General features: G+C 41.7%; 1 protein-coding gene across 2 annotated transcripts in view; it reads right to left on the bottom strand.

The window, feature by feature from the left end:
* The window catches only part of pacsin1b (protein kinase C and casein kinase substrate in neurons 1b), a 114,333-nt gene that overhangs the window by 43,369 nt on the left and 49,998 nt on the right, over positions 1–20,966 (bottom strand). For both annotated transcript variants that reach the window (XM_072278535.1, XM_072278536.1), the window contains exons 3-5: positions 7,851–8,007; positions 3,977–4,212; positions 1,014–1,169 (exon numbers count right to left, since the gene is read on the bottom strand). In XM_072278535.1, coding sequence (XP_072134636.1) covers positions 1,014–1,169; positions 3,977–4,212; positions 7,851–8,007 — 549 coding nt within the window. The remainder of the gene's footprint in view (positions 1–1,013; positions 1,170–3,976; positions 4,213–7,850; positions 8,008–20,966) is intronic.

The raw sequence follows: 20,966 nt of genomic DNA, 5'->3' as shown, positions 1-20,966 counted from the left end.
TATTAAGATTACATTAGAGAAAAAGTTATTGAAAGAATTGTAATAAAATGTCACCAGTCATCTCGCATTTAAATGTTACTTTGAATTGTAACACACCAGAACAGCAAAGTCACTAGATTTCAAGTTAATTGTGACCTGCTTGATCTAGAGTTTAGAACATTTATTAACATGATTGCAATCTTTCATCTGTTAGGGAAATATTACTTAATACTCATCTCCAAAATTTCTAACAAAAACATTATAGAAATATACATACAAAATCAGTCTAATTTCTTATTGTTCAAATGGTAACATTTTGTTTTCACGCACTGTACTTAAACAGAGGTTCCTTAAGGTTGTTGTAACCTGGGGTGATAACGGGGACAAGCTCCCACCACCTATAACTGCTCCAATTGGCGTGCATCTCAAGTGGTCCTTCTCAACCAAGCCCAGCTCCTGGCCTTCATGTATGGCTTAGCAGGACCATTTCTAGTGAACCATTTCTTCTGACAGAAGGGGTAAAGGCGAGTTACCAGTGCCTTAAAACCAGCTGCTTCAGACAGATGGGGCTCATTGGCCATGGTTGGCAGCTCATCTAGAAGAAGACCTCTGATCTCAAAACTCCGCTGCCAGAGGGAAAAATCCGGAGCTGGATTCCCTAAGGTAGTCCCACATTGAGTTCAATGTTGACTGGCAACTCTTGCGATGCTGCTGGTACCAAACTGTATCGGTCTCTGACATTCCTTTGGGTTCATCAGATGCGTGGAGAGGGGGAACTCACTACATGGGCAACAGCTTGCTCCCCATATCATACTGCCCAGGCTCGCGTATCTAGACAGCTAGGATGCAATATCCATAGTCAGCACAGACCGACAGAGGCCCTCACCTCATTTAAACCGATTTCAGTGACAAAGCTTTTTTTTAAATTCATGACTCGTTGTAGAACTACGGCAAATGTCTAAGGTTTAGAAAAATATTAGACTGAATATTGAACTTTATTTTATCAAGATATACCTTCCATACCAAGCACTCACCTTCTGTACTTCCTGTTTGCATTTCTCAACTTTGTCCAGCAGTTTCTTCTGTTGTTCAGGAGTGACTGACTGTTCTGCCTTACTGTTTGCCTCTCTTGTAGCTGCCATCTTTTCCTCCTTACAGGCAAGATGATATGCCTTCTTAGCTGCCTCCACCTTTGGATGACCAAGAAATGCGACGTTTTAAATAACAGATCAAAAATGTCAGTCTACGGGAAATCTTAGGTTCAACAAAGCTCCAGAAAGGAAAAAAAGCCACGTGTTAAACACAAGCAACTCTTACCACTGCTTCAGACCTGTTCTTGTAGTTGAAGTGCTTGTGGGGCTTGTCCATTGAATTTCTGATACACGGTGAACCCCAAGACGTTGATGGTTGGGAATTTTGACAATGGTAATGCTATTCAATAATTTGGGTAATTGGTTAGATTGTTTTTTCAGAGATAGTCATGAGCCAGTATGATTGTGATGCGGTTGACAATTGGCGTTCATCAGCAATGCCTGAATGTTTTGCTACATGTAGATATGGACTGTCTCTCCAATGTAACTGTAATGTCTCCCATCCACAAATAGATATGGTAATTAGCATACTTCCCCACTTGCCCTCAATGATTAAGGCAGCTGAAAATGGTTTGTCCTAGGACACTGCCCTGGGAAACTACTATAGTGATGTCCTGGGGCTAGACAACAACTACAATTTTCTTTTGTCTCAGCAACAATCAGCTACCAGAGTGCTTCCCCTGTATGTTCATTGATTTCAGTTTTACGAAGGCTGTTTGTACCACACCAAATTAAATGCCACCTTCGTCTCTGTACTCACACCTGCAATTCGGCTCATTGATCAATGTTTAGACTAAGGTTGTGACATTTGGAGCTGCGTAGTCCTGATAGATGTCCAACTAGTCTTCTGCCGAGGTAGGTTATCGACAAACGTTGCTGCTCGAATGCACTGTTGATTACTTTCATCACTTTGCCGATTATTGACTATAGACTGAGTTGGCAAGGCACGGACAGACTAGATTACCCTGCTTTTAGTGAACAGAATTGAGCAGGACAATTTTTCACAATGTAACGCAGATGCCAGTATTGTACCGATACCAGTACTTTGACTGAGATCAGAACAATCTGTATAGTATTAGCACTTCATTCTCAAAGAGATCAATAGCATCTCCAAGATTAACATGCATATAACAATTGTGTGCTATCAAAATAGTTGTTGTAACTCATCTAGAGTGGTGGTGTAGTGGGTAGAGCTTGTCACTCTCGGTTTCAGCTTCCACCACTGGCCAGTAGTCTTGCGAAAAGGAGAGCTGAATGTGTAAGCCTCTCCCTGTCAGTACATAGCCTCTCCAACAGCAAGCCTCGTGTAGTGCCTCCTCACTGGTGACACAAAGAAACTGAACTCCTTTCGGACTCGGGCTGAACTACAGAGGATGGGGAGGAATTCTGGCCCCTGCACACGTAGCATGCAGGCCCATTGGTACGTGGCATGGACACACCCTGGTGCTCATGAACCAGATCACCAGCTATAGGTAAGTAGCCCCCACTGACTTGTGGGCAGCGTCAGGAGAGACAGAGGCTAGGGAATAAACCCAGGCAGCAAATCCAGAGTGGAGCCCCTGAAGCAGCTGGACATCATTGAACATCCTTCCAGCAGCTCCTGCAGCCAAACTGGTACCAAATGTATTGCTTCGTAAACTTTCCTTTGGACTATACAGGGGAGGCCAACAGGCAGATCTTGATGGCTGGGCATCTCAGGATCTCCATACCCTCTGTCCAGGCTTGTGGTGATGATCATCACCCATTCTCCTTCGAGACAGACGGATGCCAGCCAATCAACAACAATGGTGTTCATTTAGAGAAACAATTTTCAGCACCAGAGCTGGGCCAGATTTGGATTGGTCATGAGCAGATATTTTAAAAAGCTTTAAGTTTGCAGACCTCTTCAGGCAAGTTCCCAGCAGTATTGCTATCTACACCAGCTGTACAGACTAAGCACACCTGCAGGAAACGTCGTAAGAGAATTTTTTAAAAATCGACTATTGGTGGAATAGGGAGAAGAAAACTTAGAAAGGAAAATTCATAACCAGCAACCCACAGCTATAAAGACACCAGAACACACATTTTCATAAGTAAGATGCCCTGGATAATAAACTTCTTAAAAAGACATTCCTGCCCAGTTCTAATTACTTAGTTGGACTCTTCCCATCCTTGAAGGTAGCTCACCTTTAAGGGAGAGCAGAAATGTGAGATAAAAAACATTTAAATGCTCCATGAACAAACAAATGGAGTTTGTCTGAGTTCTTCACTGAATTACCTGAAAGCAATAAACATTTCAAATTCTGCTTGGTGAATATTCTGAAATACATGTTCATCATTTGGATTTTTCTTTAGAACTGCTTTAGGTCTGACCACAATGGTCTGATTTTGAGCTCACATAATAAAAAAGGAATTAAGAGACAGAAGAATAATAGATTGGAAAGTAAAGCATGCAACTAATAGGGTTAGCCAATGGCAATTTTATAATAGAAGGTACAAGCCTAGACTGAATCAAATTATATCTGATCACTTGATGCAATGAATACCTCAGCCATAGTACATCATTATACAGTGGAATGTGCCACTGAGCCATTATTGCATTTAGGAGAAGGAGAAGGAGAAGAAGAAGAAGGAATGATACCAGTGGTTTCATTAAGCAGAATCTTAACATGGGGAGAGGGAGAAGACGTAGAGGTTAAAAAAAGTGTCTATCTCACAAAGCAAATAGAAATAAAGTAAATTTACTTTTGACACTACAGAGTAATGAAGGGACAATGAACATGAATATTAATTCTTTTAATTCTCTGATTATTTGCACAGTTAAAGCCTCAAATAGCTCAGCTTTCACAAGTGCATAGGGTTAAACTTTCATTGTTTGAGTTGGTGAGTGGATTCTCTGCATTGAAATTGCTGAAGTTATACTTTACCTCTTTTAGTTTTTTAGCCCAAGGTTTCTGTGCTTTCCGGAATCCATCCTCTGCTTCTTTGGTCTCTTTGAAGCCTCCTATCATCTGCTTGTGAAAGGAATCCTTCTGCCAGTTCTTGATCTTTTCAAAGTCTTCACAAGTTAATGCATTTCTCACCTCCAGATGTAGCTCGCTCACTTTATCTGCCTCGGTCATCAACGCCATCCAGGCTCTCTCCAGAGTTCCATACTGTGATCCTAAAATTGGTGCAAGCATTCATCATTAACTAATACAACAACCATTTTAAGTGCTCTTTAAATATTTTCAAAGCAACAATTCAGTTCATGGCCAAGCTGTACTGGATTCTAATGTATTTCTAAAAGCATTTATTTTCAATAAAGAGGACAAAGAAAAAGCTGGTGACAAAGCAGCAAAAAGAAATAGAAAAAGACCCAGCATTTGACTAAACCAAAAGCATCAATTGGAGCTGGAATGATAGAGAAAAAAAGTTATAGCTAAGTCAGCCCCATATTGAAGAAACCATTTTCACAGATCTATATGGAATTATCAGAGAAAGGACCAGCAAGATGGATGGTAATCAGCAGGGTGAATAAAAGTCAGCCAGTGGATGGAGTGCATTTCTACTTCCATGGATTACCAGGTGTGGAATCATGTTAGTGAGGTTAACACATCAGCATGGATAATGGATTAACAATTCAGAGTAAAAATTATTTTGTTCTCCTTTACACTTGTGTACTGGAAATGGCATAAACAATTTTGAATCTTCTAATAAATAAATAAACAAACAAGTTGACTGATCGAAAAAGATCGTCTTTTTCAAAATGGCATATTGCAGCAAGTGGTTTGCCCTGGAGATCAGGGCTGAAGCTAACAGTTTATGTAAATGACTTGCGCAAGTGTGCTACAGCCGAATTTCTTGACAATATTAAAACCAGCATTGTAAAAATGAAAGTTGCTGGTGAACGCAGCAGGCCAGGCAGCATCTCTAGGAAGAGGTACAGTCGACGTTTCAGGCCGAGACCCTTCGTCGGGACTAACTGAAGGAAGAGTTAGTAAGAGATTTGAAAGTGGGAGGGGGAGGGGAGATACAAAATGATAGGAGAAGACAGGAGGGGGAGGGATGGAGCCAAGAGCTGGACAGGTGATTGGCAAAGGGGATATGAGAGGATCATGGGACAGGAGGTCCGGGGAGAAAGACAAGGGCGGGGGAACCAGAGGATGGGCAAGGGGTATAGTCAGAGGGACAGAGGGAGAAAAAGGAGAGCGAGAGAAAGAATGTGTGTATAAAAATAAATAACGGATGGGGTACGAGGAGGAGGTGGGGCATTAGCAGAAGTTAGAGAAGTCAATGTTCATGCCATCAGGTTGGAGGCGACCCAGAGGGAATATAAGGTGTTGTTCCTCCAACTTGAGTGTGGCTTCATCTTTACAGTAGAGGAGGCCATGGATAGACATGTCAGAATGGGAATGGGATGTGGAATTAAAATGTGTGGCCACTGGGAGATCCTGCTTTCTCTGGCGGACGGAGCGTAGGTGTTCAGCAAACCGCTTTGTCCTGTTAAAGGTGGGCTTTGGGGTTCTAACATTTAACTGTCATTCATTCTTTGGGGCTCTCCTCCGTTTTCATAGATGTTTGAGAAGAAAAATAATTTCAGGATGTATATTGTATACATTGCTCTGACATTAAATGTACCTATTCAGATCTGGGATTTTGGCACATTTAAATAAGCTGTCACATTACTGGACATTATAAAAGCAAATGCACTCCCAAATCTTTTTCATTAGCTTCCTAAAGATTGTGAAGGGTGTCATAAAAAATTTCTTCTTCCTTTGCAGGCAATATTCCTCTTTGGAACTCATCTATCAATAATATAACAACACTATGAACAATCCACCCACATTTTTTATTCCCAAACTGGAAAAAAGTAGAGTAGACTGCAGTTTGAAGGCTGGAGGAATGCATGTTACCTGTGGACTGCAGTACAGGAACCCCCACCCTCAAGATACAATCTGAGATATTATTGTGGAAGTCTGAAGCATACAGGTAAACATAGTAGTATCAAACAATGGCCACTATGTAACTGAAAAGTTACTAGAACAATATCATTTTAAAGACAGTCAACATATACTTGATATTACTATGATCTTATTGTAGATTTAACTTTCCTAACTTGCCAATACTGTATAGTGTTTGTTTTTTCTAAAATCCACTGAATGGAGTCTGACTATTCTTTGATATGGTATTTTAAGCTTACTTAATATTACTGAGCCAGAAGTTGCAGACATTCCAAACAAAATTTTAAAATATTTTCATACAAATATTTATTTTGTATTTAAAGTTAGGTTTGTTGATTAAACATTGAACGTAGTGCTGGTACTGTTATACAAGTCACATACCTGTAATTTTGCCGATATACTAAAATTATTTTCTTTAAATAATCTTTGTATTTTCAAATTGGTCAAATTGAAAGCTTGCAAACAGTTCAGGCATAAATTATACGTTTGCCTAATGAACACAAGCTGCCATTGAGAGGAAATTAGTCCTGAATGTTTACTGTCACACTGGCAATCAGTCCCGAGACACTTATTCCAGGTTTATGCTGGGTAGCCCTGATAATAAAAGAACTGGATGGGGTGGCGGGGGGGGGGGGGGGGGAGAGAGTGAATCATAGATAAAAGAATGAGAAAAGGAGTCAGTTTAGGTGGAGTTTCAAACTGACTTTGGGAGTGGAGGTGAAGATCAAGAGGTCAACTGATCGAGCATTACAATCAACTTAAATAAAAGTCTGTCAAATATTTGAAATGGCTGCTCCAACTGTAAAATGGTAGAAAATAGCAGACATCTGGAAACACATTTACACAAACATGGTCATTCTACAGCAAACAGTCTCAACCCATGACATCTCACCTCTACAAACATAAAAGCTTCAAATGATATTTAATACATTATATGAAATGAAGGAAACTATATTCAATTCTTCAGAGATGCATCTGACCTTTTAGAATATGCATGCAAATAATCCAAGATTAATACTGTTCTCCTATTATCTGGCACTAATTCATGCACATTTCATTTGATCTTTCAGAATACCCAGAATTCGTTTTCCTTTCCAAGTATGTATTTAAAGGTGTCTATAGGAAATTATCCTGACTTATATGTAATCAAATCAGAACACTAATATAGATTTCATCTACTCTTTGGGAAACCAGTTTCTATTGTAACTCAAATTATATGGAAGATAGCTTGGTAATTGGGTATATTGTAACTTTTCAATCAAGTTCCTCTGGCCAGGGCTCTGAGGATGACTACATCCAGTTACTTCATTAATGACCTTTGGTGTATAAAAATCAGGAGTGAAGATTCTTTCCCCAAAGACAGAAACGTCATCTGCAATTTTCTCCCTGCAGTCTTTAAAAATGAGCAAGAATGAGAAAAATCAACAGGGACAAAGGAGGAAAATAATACTCTTTCCAGCCTAAAATGTGGCCTGTAAAGATACAACACTAATTACATTACTGCTCCAAAGAAGTTGTGTTTTTGGAATTTCTCCACTCAACAACCATTCCATTTCCATCCCAGCTTAACAGGATTAGCAATACAGACCTCAGCATCAACTACAAATATAAAAAATTCCATTTAATAAAACTGTGCAAATTGCTGCTAATGCACAGTAATTCACCCATTTTGTCTCAAGTAATATTAGACAGTTACAATATTTATGGCAGTACATCGACAGAAACAACAAATTTAGTTGCTATAGACAGTTATCGATACTTTTATTTTCAGATATTACAATAAAAATACCACATTCATTTTAAATGGAATTATACTGTAATCATATTTTAATACTAAGCCAAAAAAGGGCCTGCATACCTTTTTCAATGAGCTGTTTCCACCTTTTAGACCAGTCAATTAACTGCTGAGAGTAGGACTTCTCTATCTTTGCCCGTTCATTGACACAGTTCATAAGATCATTGCACAATCTGTGTCCGTCATCAATGCGCTTCACTGAGCGTTTGTAATTACCAATCTGAAAAGAAAGTGGAGAGTGTCATCAGAAACAACGGAACTACAAAAACTTTCAACTATTCTGCCTAATTTCTCTAACTGGCTTAAAATGGAATTTTTGACCTCGTTCCTTAAAGTACAGCTATCTCTATTAGAGAAAAAAAAGTCATCTCCTGAGGCAGTAGTGCCAGGCTAACCAGTTAGTCTATTCACTGCAGTTACTTGACATAATTTCCTCAAATATTTAATGGCATTGCCTGAACATTTAAAAACTCCGTGGGGGGGGGGGGCGGGGGGGGGGGGAACAGGAGAAAGCAAAGAGAAGGCTGGCTGCTTTTTTTTTAATTTAGGTGTGTCCAGGAGAGTTTTTTGAAGCATGTAGATAGATCAACAAGTAGCAAGTAGCATTACTGGACCTTGTATTGAGGAATGTAGCTGGTCAAGTAGAAGTTAGTGGAAGATCACACTTTTGAGATACAGACCCCATTTCCATATGTATTAAAATGTTTGCAGAAAAGGACAAGGATAGACTATTAATAAAAGTCTTAATTTGGGCATTCTGATGTATACAGTATATCGTTGCTGTCCAGATGTTCCAGGGTTGAGTGAAGAGGCAATGAAATAGCATATGCTGTGGACCTGTTATGAACATAGGCAAACTGGAATGAACCCAAGTTCAGGTAGTTGATATGTTTTATCACCAGCTTCTCAAAGCAGCTCATCGCAGTGGATGCAAGAGCTACTGGATGATAGTCATTGAGGCAGGCCACCACGTTCTTCTTAGGCAACAGTATAATTGAAGCAGGTGGGTACCTCAGACTGCTGAAGTGAGAGGTTATAGATCTCAGTGAACACTCCAGTCAGTTAAATAGCACAGGTCTTCAGTAGTCAGCCAGATACCCTATCTGGGCTGATAGCTTCCCGTGGATGCTCCTGGAGGATGCTCTCACGATGGCCTCAGAGACGGAAACCACAGAGTCTTCAAAGGTTTCAAAGGTACATTTAGTATCAGAGAAATGTATACAATATACATCCTGAAATACTTTCTCTTTGCAGCCATCAACAAAAACCAGAAGAGTGCCCCCAAAGAATGAATGACAGTTAAATGTTAGAACCCCAAAGCCGCCCCCGCCCCGGCTCCCCCCACCCACTCGTAAGCAGCAGCAAAGCAACAACCCACCCCCCCAGCAAAAAAAAGCATCAGCACCCACCACTGAGCGCTCAAGCATGCAGCAAAGCATCAAAGACACAGACTTGCAGTACCCCGGAGACCACATTGTTCACCTGGTATTCGACATACCACAGGCTCTCTCTCTCCCCCCAATAAGGGAGAAAGAGATATCTCCATTTCACAGCGAGAGGAGAGACTTAACAAACAACTCGCTGATTTATGATGTAAAAAGTCCATTATGTCACTTTTCCGAGCTCTGTGCCCAAAGAACTCGGGTCTCTAGGCACACAGCTAGCTCACTGCTTTCGATCTTCCATCTCCCACGACACACCGGATTCCTGCAGAGACACCAACCTTCGGTCCACCCACCTCCAGAAACACAAGATCCCGGAACTCTGAAGGCGAGCTAATATCCTAGGCTGCATCCTTGGCATATTGAATAACAGCCAGTCGTGAAACCCTGAGAGCGGGTCCCATTCCCACAAAGAACTGAAGTCAGTGTTTAACTCCAGTTCAGGGTCTTCAAAAGAACCCTGAAAGAGGAAAATAGAGATATTAAAGATAGAAATAGAGCTGTTTCCAAAGATGCAGGCAAAGAGTCACCATTAGGTGCCATTCTCTCTTAAGCTCCTCTATAGTTTCAGGACTATGTGAGTTTGTGAAGGTTCCTCCATGTTTTGGCGGTCAAAGCAAACAGAGAAAGCATTGAGCTCAAATGGGAGCAAAACCTTGTTGTCACCGATGTCACCTGGTTTCACCTTGTAAGAGGGAAAAGCATTCAAACCCCTATCACAGCTGTCGAGCATCCTTCAGTGATTCCAGTTTAGTCTGGAGCTGTGAGGTGGCTTTCTGGAGATCGTGCCTGGACCTCCTATCTTATTTGGCCGCCAGACTGAAATGCCACAGATCCGGCCCACAGTAGATTGTGGGCCTCATCCACAGCTGCTGGTTGCGGAAGACAAAGATTTTATGGGGGCACACTCAACAATGACTATTTTTAATCAAGTCCACAACAATCATTGTGTATTCAGTCAGATCCACTGATGAGTCCTCGAACATGGGCTGGTCATCAGCTCGGAGCAATCCCTTGTTGCTTCTCTGATTCCCATGTTGTCCTCACCTCTGGAACCTTGCTGTTTAGCCTCTGCCTGAATGCAGTGAGTAGTCGCAGGGACCTTCATAATGCTTGGGTGAAGTTAACTACTACCTTCACACTGAAGGCCTCTCCAGTGTATTGTATATTATGACCAGTGCATTACATGGGACACAATTTGAAACTGGGACATCCAGGAGGTCCTGTAAACCTTCAATACAGTTGACTCTCATTGTACATAATCAGCTGACCTGCTCTAATTATTCATTCCCTTAAAGCTGGAGAAACAGACTTGTTCAAAGGAAATGTAGAGTAGGGTACTTACAAAGCTGCAAACATAGGCTACAGCTGAAGTGGTATCACATTGTACGTGCCACCCCAGGGCAATGAACATCAGGGTACTTGCCATCTCACGGCGATGAACATTCATGCTGCACTAAACCACCTCTGTGTGGCATGCAATGGAATTACTATAGTCAAATCTTTGAGGTCAGCGTTGAGCACAAACATACTTGAATTGGTTCTGGGAGCAGGTCAAAGTTTGAAGAAAGCTATTTAATTGATTATCTAAAAGCTCCAAGTTCAGCACCAGCCAGGACAAGCAAGCTCACTTGATTGGTACTCCATCATCCACTTGTAATGCCCTGGTTCATATTTTTACTGTTATGCTGTATGCTTTTCATTTAGCAGTTCTGTAAGAGCAGTCTGCTCTGTTTTCAGCTTGTTTGGGTTATTGTTGAAGATAATTGAATAATTACTTTGGTTCTGTCACTAAGGAGGACATAAATAATCTTCCCAAAATAGTAGGGGACAGAGGGTCCAGTGAGATGGAAGAACTGAGGGAAATACATGTTAGTAGGGAAGTGGTGTTAGGTAAATTGAAGGGATTAAAGGCAGATAAATCCCCAGGGCCAGATGGTCTGCATCCCAGAGTGCTTAAGGAAGTAGCCCAGGAAATAGTGGATGCATTAGTGATAATTTTTCAAAACTCTTTAGATTCTGGACTAGCTCCTGAGGATTGGAGGGTGGCCAATGTAACCCCACTTTTTAAAAAAGGAGGGAGAGAGAAACCAGGGAATTATAGACTGGTTAGCCTAACATCGGTGGTGGGGAAACTGCTAGAGTCAGTTATCAAAGATGTGATAACAGCACATTTGGAAAGCGGTGAAATCATCGGACAAAGTCAGCATGGATTTGTGAAAGGAAAATCATGTGTGACGAATCTCATAGAATTTTTTGAGGATGTAACTAGTAGAGTGGATAGGGGAGAACCAGTGGATGTGGTATATTTGGATTTTCAAAAGGCTTTTGACAAGGTCCCACATAGGAGATTAGTGTGCAAACTTAAAGCACACGGTATTGGGGGTAAGGTATTGATGTGGATAGAGAATTGGTTAGCAGACAGGAAGCAAGGAGTGTGAATAAACGGGACCTTTTCAGAATGGCAAGCAGTGACTAGTGGGGTACCGCAAGGCTCAGTGCTGGGACCCCAGTTGTTTACAATATATATTAATGACTTGGATGAGGGAATTAAATGCAGCATCTCCAAGTTTGCGGATGACACGAAGCTGGGCGGCAGTGTTAGCTGTGAGCAGGATGCTAAGAGGATGCAGGGTGACTTGGATAGGTTGGGTGAGTGGGCAAATTCATGGAAGATGCAATTTAATGTGGATAAATGTGAAGTTATCCACTTTGGTGGCAAAAACAGGAAAACAGATTATTATCTGAATGGTGGCCGATTAGGAAAAGGGGAGGTGCAACGAGACCTGGGTGTCATTATACACCAGTCATTGAAAGTGGGCATGCAGGTACAGCAGGCGGTGAAAAAGGCGAATGGTATGCTGGCATTTATAGCAAGGGGATTCAAGTACAGGAGCAGGGAAGTACTACTGCAGTTGCACAAGGCCTTGGTGAGACCACACCTGGAATATTGTGCGCAGTTTTGGTCCCCTAATCTGAGGAAAGACATCCTTGCCATAGAGGGAGTACAAAGAAGGTTCACCGGATTGATTCCTGGGATGGCAGCACTTTCGTATGATGAAAGACTGGATGAACTAGGCTTATACTCGTTGGAATTTAGAAGATTGAGGGGGGGATCTGATTGAAACGTATAAAATCCTAAAGGGATTAGACAGGCTAGATGCAGGAAGATTGTTCCCGATGTTGGGGAAGTCCAGAACGAGGGGTCACAGTTTGAGGATAAAGGGGAAGCCTTTTAGGACTGAGATTAGGAAAAACTTCTTCACACAGAGAGTGGTGAATCTGTGGAATTCTCTGCCACAGGAAACAGTTGAGGCCAGTTCATTGGCTATATTTAAGAGGGAGTTAGATATGGCTCTTGTGGCTAAAGGGATCAGAGGGTATGGAGGGAAGGCTGGTACAGGGTTCTGAGTTGGATGATCAGCCATGATCATACTGACTGGTGGTGCAGGCTCGAAGGGCCGAATGGCCTACTCCTGCACCTATTTTCTATGTTTCTATAACAGATGAGGAGAAATGTGTGCCATCCAATTAGGATGGTTGGATTTAGGGGAGGTTTCTCTGGTGAGGGATACTGTGGTTGGGCTTGGGGCTTTTTTTTTGTTCGAGAGGAGATGAAGAGGGAAGACGCAGGACAGAAGAAGTCGTACGATTTTACCCAGAGCGTGTCCGTGATTCGATGAAGCCTGGGGTGAGATCGATTGAGGATCGGTGACAATGGAGAAACTTTGAGCTCCAACTTGTGCACATTTGACTGTTTCATTAAAATGGGCCCTTTTCTTTTTTTTTGCTCTTTTCTTTACCAACCCTTTAGTCAAATTATGATACATAAATATAGCATTTTAATCATACAAGGTGTGCTGCCTGTTATTTTGTGGCAGTAATTTGTAAGAGGGTAGCAAAGTACAGAGCATCCACTGAAACAGAACAGGGGTTTGGGGCGGGCCAGTGCCTCAATGTCACCAGTTTGGCGGCCCGAGGTCATCTCCCTGGGCTTACGCCACCAAGGAAACCAAGGGGTTTCACACTAGTGTAACTACGTACAATTTATAAGATGCACATCAGCAACTTGTCAAGCTTTCTTCAACATCATCTCCAAAGCACACAACGTCCTGCACTTGGCAGGATTATGCTTCCAGAGACATGACGACCTCCTGAAAAGTCACCTTCAAGTCATGCAGCATTGTGATCTGAAAATATATCATCTCTGCTTCAACGTTTCCAATCAAAATCCTGGGCCTCTTTACCTCAAGGGTTTATCAGGGTTTACAAAGTAACGTTCAGGAAAGCAACTCTCGAATCTTACGGGGAGGATCTCCTGAGAGAAATATTCTGATAAAAGTGGGAAAATAAATGTTTTTAGGAGGACTTCCTTGCTCTTTCAGGTTTACCAAGTTTTGCATTTACTTTAATAGGAGGAATGAATCTTGACCTATCTGATCAAGATCTGAAGATTTTTTCAGCCAACATTATCCAATGATGGGACAGATCCTCAGTCAGACAGTTCAGTAAACTGAGCAGAAACTCAAATGGATCAGCCACATCATTAAAATAGCTACAAGAGCATTCACAAGCTCAGTATACTTCAGCAAGTTACTCACCTGCATGCACCCAAAGCCATTAATCATTAACAATGCACATTTCTGAAAAACTGTCCATTTGTCTCTTTAGTGCAGTTCCAACTCTAAGGAAGCTTGGTACCACCCAGGACAAAGTCTGACTGGCACTCTGCCCACTACCCTAAACATTCATTACCTTCTCCACTAATGCACATGGGCCATACCAAGTACCATTAACTGTGCCACAGCTATTCATACAGGCTGCTTCAACAAACCCACAACCTCTACCACCAAGGATAACGCGAACATATGGCATAAGGAAACACTCCACCTGCAAGTTTCCCTTCAAGTGACTCAGCATCCTGATTTAGAAATATTTTGTCACAGGTGGGTCTAAATCTTGAACCAACCTTTCCAAAGTAGTGTGGGAGTACCTCCACCAGAAGGACTGAAGAAGACGTTTCAAATAGTGGGAAAGTCTCGGGCCAGAAGGCACAGCCACAGAATAGAAACAAGTCCCATTAGAACAGAAATGAGGATGAATTTCTTTCACAGAGGGTGGGTGGTGAATCTGTGAAATTCATTGTCACAGCCAACTGTGAAGACCAAGTCATTGGATATATTTAAAGCGGAAGTTGATGGGATCTAGAGAGAGTGCACAATGTTACAAAGTAAATTTTATCAAAGTACATATATGTCACCATATACAACCCTGAGATTCATTTTCCCATGGACGTACTCAGCAAATCTATTGAATAGTAACTATAACAGGATCAATGAAAGATCAGCTAGAGTGCAGAAGACAACAAACTGTGCAAATGTAAATATAAATACATAGAAATAAATAACAAGAGCATGAAATAACAAGTTAAAAAGTTCTTAAAGTGAGATCATTGGTTGTGAGAACATCTCAATAGATGGGCAACTGAGTGGAATTATCACCTTTGTTCAAGAACCTGCAGGTTGAGGGATTGGCTCTTGTACCTTCTATCCGATGGCATCAGTGAGAAAAGAGAATGGCCTGGGTGGTGTGGATCTCTAATGATTGATGCTACGTTCCTGTGACAGCAGTTCATGTAGATGTGCTTAATGGTTGGAAGGGTTTTACCCATGATGTACTGGGCCAAATCCACTACCTTTTGAAGGATTTTCCATTCAAACACATTGGTGTTTCCATAACAGGACATGATGCAGCCAGTCAATACACTCTCCTCTACATACCTGTGGAAGTTTGTCAAAGTTTTAGATATCATGCCAACTCCTAAAGCAGTAGAGGTGCTGCCATGCTTTGTTCACAGGACAGGACAGATCTGCTGAAATAGTAACACCAGGAATTTACTCTCAGTGAGAGTGTGCATACTTGATTTGTTAATAGGGAATGAGACAGAGCAGCTGACAGAAGTCTGTGTAGGAGAACACGCTGCATCTAGAGATCACAGTGCCACTGGTTTTAACGTTAATATGCAAAAGACAGGTCTGGTCCACGGGTTGAAATTCTAAATTGAAGAAAGGCCAATTTTGACAGTATTAGAAAGGATCTGGCTTGAGAAACAACAACAGGAATTCTGCAGATGCTGGAAATTCAAGCAACACACATCAATGTTGCTGGTGAACGCAGCAGGTCTGGCAGCATCTCTAGGAAGAGGTACAGTCGACGTTTCAGGCCGAGACCCTTCATCAGGACTAACTCTTACTAACTCTTCCTTCAGTTAGTCCTGACGAAGGGTCTCGGCCTGAAACGTCGACTGTACCTCTTCCTAGAGATGCTGCCTGGCCTGCTGCGTTCACCAGCAACATTGATGTGTGTGGCTTGAGAAAGGTTGTTTTCTAGTAATGGTGTACTTGGTAAGTGGGAAGCCTTCAAAAGTGAAATTTTGAGAGTACAAAGCTTGTATGTGCCCAGGTAAAAGATTAATAAAAGGTAAAGATTAACAGGTGTAGGGAGCCTTGGTTTTCAAGAGATATTGAGGTTCTGGTTAAGATGAAAGAGGAGGTGCATAGCAGGTATAGGCAGATAGAAATAAATGAGTTGCTCATTGAGTACAACAAATGCCAGAGTACACTTAAGAAAGAAATCAGGAGGGCTAAAAGGCGGCATGAGGTTGCTCAAGCAGACAAGGTGAAGGAGAATCCCAAGAGATTCTACAGATAAATGTTAAGAGTAAAAGGATTGTAAGTGACATAATTGGTCCTCTGGAAGACCAGAATAGTAATCCATGTGTGGAGCAAAACAGATGGGGGAGATCTCAAATGAATTCTTTGCATTTGTATTTACTCAGGAGATGGACACAAACTACAGAAGTGAGGTAACTTCACAGACCCAAATCAGATTTAAAAAAAAGAGATGTTTGCTGTCCTGAGGACAATTAGGGTGGTTAAATCCTGACAAGGTGTTCCAACAGACGTTGTGGGAGGCAAGGGTAGAAATATTTAAATTATTCTTTGTGACAGGTGAGGTACCAGAAGATTGGAGGATAGCCAACGTTGTTCCACCGTTTAAGGCTGGCTCTAAAAATAAATCAGGAAATTATAGGTGAGTAAATCTGCTATCAGTTGTGGAAAAGTTATTGGAAGGTATTCTAACGGACTAAATATACAAGTATTTGGATAAGCATGGACTGATTAAGGATAGTCAGCATGGCTTCGTAAGTGGTAGATCATGTCTAACCAATCTTAGTTTTTTTGAGTAAGTTAACAGGAAAGTGGATGGCAAGGCAGTGGATGTTGTCCACATGGATTTTAACAAGACACTTGAGAAGGTCCCGCATGGAATATTGGTCAAGAAGCTTCAGTCGCTTAGCATTCAAGATGAGGAAGTAAATTGGATTAGATATTGGCTTTGCAGAAGAAGCCAGAACTTGGTGAGTAGATATTTACCTCTCTGAATGAGTGTGACGAGTGGAGCGCCACAGGGATTTGGTGCTGGGTCCACTGCCGCTTGTCATCTATGTCAACAATCTGGATAGGAATGAGGTTAACTGGACCAGCAAATTTGCAGATGGCACCAAGATTGGACAGCAAAGGCAACTATCGTGGCTTGCAGTGAGATCTGGACCAGCAGGAAAAAATGGGCTGAAGAAATAGCAGATGTAACTTAATGCAGAAAAGGGAAAGGTGTTGCACTTCAGTAGGACCAACCAGGGTAGGTCTTACACAGTGAATGCTGTAGGACAAAGGGATCTGGGGATACAGGTCCATAATTCATTGGAAAGTGGCGTGACTGGTAGATGGGTTATGTAATGAAAACTTTTGGCACATTGGCCTTCATTAAATCAAAGTATTGAGTATGGGAGATGGGATGTTACATTAAAGTTGTGCAAGATATTGGTGAGGCCTAATCTGGAGTATTGTGTGCAGTTTTGACCACCTGGAGGTAAACAAGGTTGAAAGAGTACAGAGACAAGTGGCTGGTTCTGGAGGACCTGAGATATAACGAAAGGTTGAATAGGTTAGGACTTTAGTCCTTGGAACATAGAAGATTGAGAGGAGATTTCACAGAGCTATACAAATTATGAGGGATATGGATAGGGTAATTGCAAGCAGCCTTTTTCCACTGAGGTTGGGTGGGACTACAACCAGAGGTCATGGGTTAAGGGTGAAAAGTGAAAAGTTTAGGGGAACTGAGGGGAAACTTCTTCACTCAGAGGCTCATGAGAGTGTGGAAAGAGCTGTCAGCACAAGTGGCACATGCAAGCTCGATTTCAACACTTAAGGGAAGTTTAAGTAGATACATGGATAGTAGGGGTATGGAGGGCTATGGACCCAGTGCAGGTCGATGGGAGTAGGTAGTTTAGATAGTTCGGCACAAACGAAATGGACCAAAGGGCCTGTTTCTGGTCTGTACTCTTCTACCACTCTGATTAGTAAGGGTGTCAGAGGTTATGGGGAGAAGGGAGGAGAGTGGGGTTGAGGGATATCACAATGACAGCAGACTTGATGGGCCAAATGGCCTAATTCTGTCCTATAATAGCAAAAAAAATTGTAAAAAATAAAATTCCAGATATTTGTAAAAATACTACCTTAACCCCAACTGTTGTCCCTATAATTTTATTTTGGATTGAATACATCTTTTTAATATACACCTTAAATCTTTTCAGAGAGCTGTTTAGTAGTAATTAAAACTGTTCAAATGGCAAGCACCTGTCAGATCTGATGATTTTTCAACCGAAGTCATTGCTTTGTTACCTCCACAAACTTTTAATATTTCAGCCTGATAAATTCCTGCTTCCTTCCTCTCAGGCATGGCATGCACTGGCCAGGTAAAATGCTCTGAATATGAAACTGAATCTCAGATTTGCTAATCACTGCTAACACTCTCGATCAAGTTTGGTGTGGAAGATTCGGGACGTGACAAGGAATCCTTGTACAGACGATATGATCTAATCCATGACCAGCAAGAATTACTTTTACACTGGCTGACTCATTATAAGTGCCAATCACAAGTGCATTGATATGCCTTCTCACAGACATCTGCACAAAATGTTCAACCAATCCGCCTAAGTTCCATCATATACTGATTGCGTGGGAAATTGGGAGTGCAAGTGGCAAATTCACCCAGATCCGGCTCACTGATAACTGGACGAATTTTGTGAACTGACCACCAATCCACTTCAACTGAATGCTGGGCATAGATCAGCCCCTTTTTCAGGCTCAACCGTAACAAAAAGAGGCCTCCATTGGTTGGGGTCTGCCACTGATATCGCGGCCCAGCTGTCTATGTTCAGTCGACACGCAAGCCAGGGCGGTGTGGTATGGAGAGTAAGCTGTTGCCCATGAAGCTGGCTCCCCCTCTCCAGGCAGCTGACAGCACCAGCGATGTCACAGGAGTTACCAGTCCGTGTTGAATTCGCAGTACTGCCTCAGGGCCTCCAGTTCCAGATTTTCCCCTCGGACTTTATTCCTGAAGCCCTCCCAATGAGTGGGCATAGCTGCAAGGCCGTGGAAGTTTAAGATCAGAGTTTTCCTTCTCCTAGATGAGCTGCCAACCACAGCTGGTGAACCGCATCCACCTAAAGTGACTGGCTTTAGGAGGTCAATAACTCACCGTTTGTCCCTTCCCATCAGTAGAAACTGTTCTACCAGGCTTGTAGCTAAGCCACACATGAAGGCTAGGAGCTAGACTTGGTTGTCGGAGGGTATTTGAGATGCATGCCATCAGAAGCATTTACCACAGCTTATCTCACCTAACCACAACCACACCCACCCCCCTCTAGCCTGGCTACCGGAAGGAACCACCATTACACAAACGGACATCTTAAAAAAAAGGTTAATTGATACTATGGCAACTTGACTAGCTGGGTAAATTTACTTTATTTGAGTGATCCTGGACCATATACTCTCTTTCAAGATTAAATGTTATAGACAAAGAGGCAAGTCAGCTCTCAGAGTATCATCAGCCGTGATGTTATAAACACAAATTAGCAAACAAATCCAGGTCCTCCTATTCTTAGCCCAATCTACTGTGGAAGTTCATCATTCCGGTGTGGATATACCCAGCCTACTGTAAGAAATTCGATCTAATGCTGAACAACATCCGCAAGATCGGCACAGGCCACCTTAACCAACCAGCAACCATTTATCTATCGCTAGAACAACTGGACAGCCACAGAATGCCAAGCAGAAACAACTTGGTAGACAAATGATGCAGCTAGAACATACAGCTGAACATCACAGAAGCTGATCACCCAAAAAAACCACACAAGAGTTTCCTTGTGGTGATGGAGTTAGTCAGCACACTTGTGATCGGCCAGGAAGAGATATGGCAAGCATCACTTGGAGCTGAGGCCAACAGTGTGACCAACTAAGACGAACTTGGAAGTCTGCAAAATTGAATCACACTAAGTCAATACATCAGAAGCCAAGGAGGAAAAATGGTGATACCTCACTGAGCCAGAAGCATCTTCTGCCCAGTGCTGAAGAATGGGCTTTGTGTGGCACGAGATCTTACGTATGTTCATTTACTAAGCTACTTTCAGAAAAGAAATTAAATCAATGGATGGGTTTTAAATTAGTAATTCAATTTAGTAATTTTAAAAATATTAACATTTAAATGGATAAGCACAAGCTTTATGTACTGCGCTTGTGAAAAAAACACCATACACTATCTGAATATATCCTCAGCTTTCCTTGTCTTTGCAATAGTGCAATGTAATCACTGCTCCAATAAATTTGAAGCTGCTATATGCAGTAATGTGAAAACAACAATTAAATCTGTTTTAAAGTGTTCATTAACAGATGAGTTCTTTCTTTTAAAATTGTGTGTGTGATCTTTTATTTCTATCTGAGAAAGCAAAGAGAGGAGAGTTAGGGATGGAAGGGAAGGTGTTGGTTTAACCTCTTATCCAAAAAGTATGATGGTGCAGCACTTTCTCAATACTGCATTGTAGTGGATTGGTGCTCAACTCTCAGAGATAGGACTTCTCTCTCAGCCAGAAGGTTGCATATTTAAGAATGTTACCAAATAAGTACACTGAAAGCAGTATTGACTGAGTAAACCTGCAACATTATCGCAGTACTGTACCTACAATTCAGTGCTGAATTGAATTTCAGAAAGGCAGCGTCCATTATTAAGGACCCTCATACCCTTTTCTCACTGTTACCATCAGGAAGGAGGTACAGAAGCCTGAAGACACACACTCAGTGATTCAGGAACAGCTCCTCCCCTGTCATCCGATTCCTAAATGGACATTGAACCCATGAATACTAACTCACTTTTTTTAATATGTATTACTTAAGTTTTTGCATGATTTTTAATCTATTCAATATACGTTTGTACATATACTGTAATTGATTTACTTATTTTTTTCTATATTATGTAATACTTGAACTGCAGCTGCTAAGTTAACAAATTTCAAGAAAAAACACATGCCGGTGATAATAAACCCAATTCCGATTCTGATCAGCAATGTTCTAACAGAGGCAAGCAAGGCAAATCAGACAGCAACTTTCAGGACCTGTTCAATTTACTCAACATTTTTTTGAAACACAGTGCGTTACTGTGACTTTAGTAAAGCGAGCTTCACAAGGTAAATAAAGGAGGCAAGGCACTGCGGAGAGGTAGGAAAGGAGCCAAAAGCCATCACCAATGCTCTTAAGAACCATTTAAAGACAGGGAATTGTAATAAGCAGGAGAATTTAGGGGAATTCCAACATAAGTGAAGGTTCTACCAATGTGATGA

The sequence above is a fragment of the Mobula birostris genome, chromosome 14 (assembly GCF_030028105.1).
Source record: "Mobula birostris isolate sMobBir1 chromosome 14, sMobBir1.hap1, whole genome shotgun sequence".
NCBI classification, from domain to species: Eukaryota; Metazoa; Chordata; class Chondrichthyes; order Myliobatiformes; family Myliobatidae; genus Mobula; species Mobula birostris.
Note: the sequence above shows the minus strand (reverse complement) of the source record. Positions and strands in the feature narration are given on the sequence as shown.